Source organism: Nestor notabilis, unplaced genomic scaffold (assembly GCF_000696875.1).
Source record: "Nestor notabilis isolate BGI_N333 unplaced genomic scaffold, ASM69687v1 scaffold17020, whole genome shotgun sequence".
NCBI lineage: Eukaryota > Metazoa > Chordata > Aves > Psittaciformes > Psittacidae > Nestor > Nestor notabilis.
The window spans coordinates 80,457-88,142 of record NW_009912720.1 but is presented as its reverse complement, the minus strand read 5'-3'; the positions used below and the strand labels follow the sequence as shown (position 1 = coordinate 88,142).

Below are 7,686 nucleotides of genomic sequence, written 5' to 3'. Positions count from 1 at the left end.
AAAGTGCTTCTTGGTACAACTTAAAATCACCAGAGCCATAATGTTCTCCAAAGAGATGCACATGTTATGCTTCTGTGCAGTGTGCATCTGTTTGCACAATAAATCTGAACACGCACATACCAAATGGCTGATCAAAAAGGCCTGTCAAAAGAGGAAAACATCTCAACAGCAACACTTAAAAATAAAACCATAGCTCAAGACACCTGTTTGAATTTAGAATTACTAATTCTGCTTCCTCTGAAGCAGATAGTAACACTCCTAATGACTTCAGTGGCAGCAGAACCTAATCAAACCCACTCGTGTATTGCTCTGTTTTCATCAGGGGAGTGCATCAGAGGAGCGTTCCTGATGTCCTCCTATTAACTTCAGTGGGTTCATGTCAACACCCCTGGATATTCTCTGAGTTCAAATGGGAGAGGAGCACAAGGACTACAATTGTTTAAGAAATTCTCCTGTTCTTGTCCTTAGTTCCTGCCTCACAAGTTGCATTGGTTTCTCAGTGCATGTTTCTCTGCTGTCTTGAATTGAGCACAGTGTTTTGCACAACAGAAAAGTTAGCCTAAATGGTAAAAACCAAAAGAACAAATGACCAAAAGATGTTCAAGGCTGTAGAGAAACAATTTCCTCTGACCTCATGTTGCTGATGACACCTGCAAGCTTCACACTACCATGGTGGAGTCTGGTGAATATTAACAAGGTGACCACCAAGGATTTTTAATTGTCATCCTAAAAGCTTGTTCAGTGCCCCAGGTGGGAGACAGGCATAGACTATATACTCTTTGAGAGTCTCTTCTGAGATAACATAATCTCTCAGCGGGCTTGAGAGAACCACAGTTTGCATTTAACTTAAACTTAGCAGAGCTTCTCCTCCTGATTTCAATGGTGTCTCCTTTCTTTCAAGATTGCCATACAAAATCTAACCAGGCGTATTTACCACCTTTGTTATGGCAAGAACCCCTTCCCCCTTCCCCAAATGAATGTGTTTATAAGTATAAATTCTAAGCCAAGACCAGAGTTTATACTTCCTCCCCTTCTAAGTTCTGTCTGATTGATAGGCAGTTCCCTGGTGTCATGGAAGTTTGGTGAAAAAAATAATCTGAATACCATGTTCCCTTCCACCCTTCCTCTGAATAAGGCTGTCCCAGGTAGGCATGCCTGGAAACCACTAGCAAGTAAGCCATCCTGAGCCATTATCAGGAGCCAGAAAACTCAGTTTCTAGTTCACACTTCTTTGCTGGGAGTCTGGCTAGAGCTCGTCATTGAGGAACAGTTTCACGATGTCTGCTTCAAGTTACTTTAGACATCTAGCTTAGATGGAATTCAGAGGACCAAATATAGCAGCCCGTGTTCCTAATCCAGGTAATGGAGGGACATTAGCTGTTGTGGGGATGGGGTTTCTTCAAAGCAGCTACTTAGATTGCTCATTGAGTCTAAGGTAGGTGGTACAAATATCCCATCACCTCACCCTCTTTAACCATGCCAGACTCATTTAATTACATTCTGTAACTGAGCTCAGTCTGAAATTCAAATTCTGACCTCAGAGGTGTTTAGGTCTGACATTGTGGGTGAGACTTATTTCTGTTTACCATTTACACGGTCACTTAAACTAATTCCGGAGCTGTGACATCCTCCTTAAAGCCAACAGGTATTCAATACCCCTTCATAACCAGATGGGGCAGAGTGTCCCTTGTGAAAGATGTAAAATCTTTCCCCTCCTCTACTAGGTGATGTTCATATTGATTACCTCCACTAAGAAACCACTTTGTCTCAAAGAACCTTACCTTAGGCATTGTGAGGAAAACCAAGGGGAAAAGGCAACTGCTTCTAGAATAAAAATGGAAAAACCTGAATAGGGATAGGAAAAGGAATACAGACTGAGCTGAACAGAAGGAGCAAATTGAAGAGAGCAGGAATTCCTCCTGTTGTTTCAGTTCAGCTCCAAAGCATCAAATTCCTGAGGGATTCTGTTTTTTCTTCACAGAGGAAAGAGAACTCAGCTGTCCACAGCAGCTGGCCTAAGAATTGAAAAACGTTACAAAAGAGCCCTTTTTATTTTATATTTTTTATTCAATTTAACTCAAGAGGCCTTTATATAATACAAGCATCATACCCACAAGTGTCCTCTGCCATTGAAGAAAAAGGAAAAAGCATATGATTGCAAAGAGTAGTTTTTTGCAAACAGTCATTCTACTGCTTTGCTGATTCTAAATGTTCTGTACTTTATGCACTCATAGTGCATATTTTCCTCACTGAACGTAGTGTTTGACTTCCCTAGTTAGGTCTTTTATAGTTGTCTTACTGTCTTTTTCACTCTCTATTCTTTCAATGGGTGTTCAGCTTCTCCTTTAGAGTCTGGGGGTAAATTTTCTGTTATGTTAGAAATTCTGTCCCTCCCCAGTTACATACTCTGGGCACAACCAGATGTGTTTGGTTTCTGAACAGTTGCTAATGGCAAAGTGTGTTTGTGTCTTCATGTGCCTTCCTGCAGATGACCGCATATGGGGCTTTCCTCCATAAAGGCTCCTTCTGCAGAAACTATTTCAACATCTTAGACCTGCTGGTGGTCAGCGTTTCTCTCATCTCCTTCGGGATCCAGTGAGTGAGCTATTTTCAACTGGCTGTGTTTTGGGGATTGTAGGGCTGGGTTGGGAGGTAATACCTCAGGCTCATTGATTTTTAGTTTATTGATTCACTTGATGGTGTGGAACTTTATGTGTTGATTAGGGAGTTTTCTAAGTAGTTTCCCACCTGATAAGAAATGAGCTCCCAGTTGTCACCATTACAGGTTAGCAGCTCACTTACGTTCCAGAGCTAAGCCAACTAGTCAAGCAGAAGGATTTGTTAGGTCCATTAGACTTTCAGTCAAGTTTTTAAGAATGGCACATTGCTCATTTTGACCTGCTATTTCTTTCTTACAGACTTAACTAGGCTCTTAATATGTTAGTAAAAAACCTGTTTCCAAAATCAGTAAGGAGGGCTTGATGTCATACAGCATGGAAAAGGTTCTCAGTCAGGGTTTTAGTCTTGGGAGATGCAGAGAGCTCTGTTGTAGAAGATAATTATGTTCAGTACTTAAAATTCAGTACATAAGTCATACCAGTCAATGCACTGGGAGTTCCACATCCTTAAATTTATGTATGCACTCAACTGATTTGTGGGATCAGAGGCCAGACACATTGCAGGATCACACTCCAGGTGTATGGTATACCTTTAATGCTGGCGTCACCTGGAGTTTTCACTCTTCTATGAATATTTCAGTGGAGTGCTTCTTTAAGCCTTATCTGAAAATATCTTGTGATGACTACATCTTGGCACAATTTCTGTATCAGATATCTACAGAGTATTTGGCAGCTTGCCCTGCTTTAAAATAAAAAATAAAATACACTGCCTATGTTCCATTCCCTTCATTAATACAGCAGAGATGGTGAAAGCCAGGAGAATGTATACTGAGCCTGCCCAGATCAGAAAGCAAGACCTACAAAGATACCACCAGAGAGTAGTTCCCTTACTCCTGAAGTGGCATAGCAAAGAGTTGACTCTAACTATCCTAAGCAGTCTAAGGCTATGTAGGATTTCAAACAAGAAAGAGTGCGTGAAATCCATCTGCCCTCACAGCACACCTCCTATGTTGCTGTATCTCTCAAACCTTCCAATACTTTCTTCCAGGTCCAGTGCCATCAATGTGGTGAAAATCCTGCGTGTTCTGCGAGTCCTTAGACCACTGAGGGCCATCAACAGAGCCAAAGGACTAAAGGTTAGAAGAGGCCGAATGTATTCTCTAAACTATAAATTCAAGCTATTTCAGGCTACAAGAACTTTTGCAGTGGTTCAAGTAGTGTTTCAGCAGAGTCACAAAATGGTTAATGTTGGAACAGGCTTCCAGAGGTTGTCTTGTCCAAGAACCCTGTTCAAGCAGGCCCACCAAGAGCGGGTTGCCTAGGACCATGCCCAGATAGCTTTTGAATATCTCCAAGGAGGGAGACCCCCACAACCTCTCTGAGCAACCTGTTCCAATGCTCAGTCACCCTCACAATAAAAAAGTGTTTCCCAGTGTTCCCTGAGTTTCAGTTTGTGCCCATTGCTTCTTGTCTTATCAGTGGGTACCACTGAAAGGAGCCTGGCTCTGCTTGCTTTTTTTTTTCTACCCTCCCTTCAGGTATTTATATACATTGACAAGACTCCCCCTGAGCCTTCTCTTCTCCAGGGCTGAATAGTCCCAGCTCTCTCAGCCTTAGCTTCTGGGAGAGATGCTCCAAGTCCCTTAATCACCTTTATGGCCTTTTGCTGGACTTCCTCCAGTACATCCATATCTCTCTTGTACTGAGGAGCCTAACTGGACACAGTACTCCAGGTGTGGCCTCACCAGTGCTGAGCAGAGGGGAAGGATCACCTCCTTCAATCTGCTTAAAGTGCTCTGGCCATTGCAACCCAGAATAACACTCATTCTTTGCAGCAAGGGCTCATGTTCAACTCGGTGTCCACTGGAACCCCAAGGTCTTCTTCTGCCAAGCTGCTTTCCAGCTGGGTGTCCCACCCATCACAACTGAGGTTAAATGATGTAGTTTGCTGGGATTACAGATGGGCTCACAAGTCTATTTTAACATCGCCTTACTGTATTAGATAAACTCCTTCCTGTGGGCTGGTGATTGCCTAACTGTCCAAGTCAGTGCTGCTCAAAGTTTCAGAGAGCTGAGTTCTGGTATTTTTCTGTCCCTTTCTGCCACTTCCTAAGAGTACAGTGAGGAATGTAACAACATTCTCTCCTCTTTCGTGAGACATTAGTTATTGGGCAATTGTTAATAGTAAATCTTTTAATTGTACTTTTAAGTCTTGGTCTTCTCCCTTAGCCAGAAGAGCCAGAACAATCCTGCAAGTTACTTTTATTCCTATCTTTCATTTGCAGCATGTGGTGCAGTGTGTGTTTGTCGCTATCCGAACCATCGGAAACATTGTGATTGTCACCACTTTGCTGCAGTTCATGTTTGCCTGCATTGGAGTACAGTTGTTTAAGGTAAAACCATTAGACCCATTTATTCATCCAATACTCTGAACTGTATTGCAGGATGGGAAGAAAACTACCACCAAGAAGCCTGGGAAGGGGAGATGGAGTCTTGTATGCGAAAGGCAAAACATTTGCCTTTCAGTGCACTGTCAGTGTTACTTGGGCTCCTCCTACCAGCAGTTGCCCAAAACTGGACCAGGCATATTCAGAACTTCTGCCCTTCATCTGTAATCATAAGAAATCAGTAACATAGTAATATTCTTCACTAAATAGCTTGTAGCATGACTTAGTGCCAGGGAGGTGAAGGGGGCTGTTCTAAAGGGTTGGTACCTGCAGGCTGTCTACCTCCCATCTCTAGAGAGAGGGACATGCCAGATAATCACAGGAGGTTATTCATTCACTTCTTTATGTATGCTTTTATTTCTTTGCCCTTCACCACCCTTCTGACAACAACTGTTCTGCAGCACTCAGTAGTCATGCACCTCAGGACATACACATAAAAGTACTGTGCTCTGGACTACACAGATGCAGGCAACTCTCATACCAGTTTGCTCACATCTACCTGCAAAAGAGCATGTAAACATGCTTATAGTTGGTTAAGCAAGTAGAAAACACAGTCTCCTTGCTACATGATCTGCCCTAACCCTTGTGCTGTCAGGAAAAGAAGCTTCATTCCTCTTTTTATCTTTTCAAGGGCAAGCTGTACAGCTGCACTGATAGCTCCAAGCAGACAGAAGCAGAATGCAGGTGGGTCTGACCTTTCCCAGTTATCCCCCTTCACTGGCCACCCACTCTCAGGGCCTTGTACTGGAAGAGTAGTTCTGCCATGTTCTCTCTCTGCTCTCCATCCACAGAGGGTACTACATTACATATAAGGATGGCGAGGTCAACCAGCCGATGATACAACCCCGGAGCTGGGAGAACAGCAAGTTTGACTTTGACAATGTCTTGACTGCCATGATGGCCCTCTTCACTGTCTCAACCTTTGAGGGCTGGCCAGAGTGAGTGCTTCTTGGACGGGTGCAACAGTAGCAATACCCTCATTCATTTCAAAAGAGAAATTCAAATGCAGAGCATAGTCTTTCCCATCCTAAGTATTTAAATAAATCTAAAGCATTAAACATAGCAATAGTAGCAGCAGTAATTGTAGTATTATGTACTTTGTAAATTCCTCAGGGCCCAAAGAAATTGCTGTTTCTGTACTTCTAAACAGTGCATAGCACTGTCTCTAGCTCTTAAAAAATGATTGCTAGTAGTAGCAGTGATAGTGATATTTGTTACAAATATTATATATATATAAATGGATATAAAATGCCTGTCAGGCACTTACCAGTATTGCTAGGTGTTGCAAGTTTCTTGATGGAGCCAGCAGGGCCGTATGAAACCTAGCGGTGGTATCTCTGCAATATGGGCAGAGATGGGATGTCTTACAAACCTGTGATGGCTGTGCCACAGGGTGAGGGACTCCCACAGCTTCACTCTGTCAGAGTGACACAGGCATGCAGGGTACCAGGTGGGCTGACCCTGACCTGTGTCACAGGGTGATGCCAACAGCAATGTTAACAAATGTTAAAATGCTGAGATCCCCTTTTCTCGCAAAACTGAGCTGCCAACCACACAGACTCTCCTGTCTTCTGCTAACTGAAGGGCATGCTTCTGTTTTAAATTGTAATTGTTCAACTACAAAAAGATTTCACCCCTAAACAGGTTCAAATGTGTAAATTTAGTAAAAGCCATGTCTTCTCTTTTGCAAGAGTTTGCACTCTGCACAGCTGTGAGTGAATTAATTTTGATACAAGTAAAAGAAAGTCACGAAGTTAAACTTTATAACATCACCTATAAGACCTCAAGGCAGTTGCAGATTTTCTCTGCATTGGGCTCGTGTTTGCTTTCAGGTTGCTGTATAGGTCCATTGATTCCCACATGGAGGATGTGGGACCCATCTATAATCACAGGGTTGAGATCTCCATCTTCTTTATTATCTACATCATCATCATTGCTTTCTTCATGATGAACATCTTCGTTGGTTTCGTCATCGTCACATTTCAGGAACAAGGAGAACAAGAGTACAAGAACTGTGAGCTGGACAAAAACCAGGTAATTTACAACACCTTGTCACCACCAAAGATAGAAAATACATTGAGAATAACCATTTAAGACATAAATGCGTACAGAGAGGAACATGTGAAAACTGCTAAGAAGGTAAAACAATAAGCTGGCTTCACTGCCATCTTTCAAGAGTGAAATTAAAGAAAAAGTCTTGCTGTGAGATCGGTTCAAGGGACAACGTTTACTTAAAAATATGTGCTATGCCATTTGGTTCACTGAGATTAGATGATCATGACTAATTGATATTGTCTGGCCAAAGTAAATGCATATGTAACTCTTCAATGGGTAGAATAACCACATTTGGATTGTGACCTAAAAGAAATGCTTATACCAAGCATTTTCATTTCAGTAAGAAAACTTGAAACACATATTATTTTTATTATGTTTGGAGGTAGCTGACCAACTCTGTATTTTGTTTTTATTTTAAACCTACTCTGCCTCTTTCACAGCGCCAGTGTGTAGAATATGCCCTGAAAGCCCGGCCCCTGCGGAGATACATCCCTAAAAACCAGTACCAGTACAAAGTTTGGTATGTGGTCAACTCCACCTATTTTGAATACCTGATGTTCGTTCTG

At 42.3% G+C, this 7,686-nt stretch overlaps 1 protein-coding gene across 1 annotated transcript in view; it reads left to right on the top strand.

The window, feature by feature from the left end:
* LOC104410749 (voltage-dependent L-type calcium channel subunit alpha-1C-like) overlaps positions 1-7,686 on the top strand; it is a 115,188-nt gene that overhangs the window by 35,600 nt on the left and 71,902 nt on the right. The window contains 7 exon segments of the mRNA XM_010021005.1: positions 2,489-2,595; positions 3,667-3,754; positions 4,904-5,011; positions 5,697-5,749; positions 5,857-6,003; positions 6,898-7,099; positions 7,561-7,686. The exon segment at positions 7,561-7,686 is cut by the window's right edge and continues 9 nt beyond it. Of these exon segments, the coding sequence (XP_010019307.1) occupies positions 2,489-2,595; positions 3,667-3,754; positions 4,904-5,011; positions 5,697-5,749; positions 5,857-6,003; positions 6,898-7,099; positions 7,561-7,686 (831 nt within the window).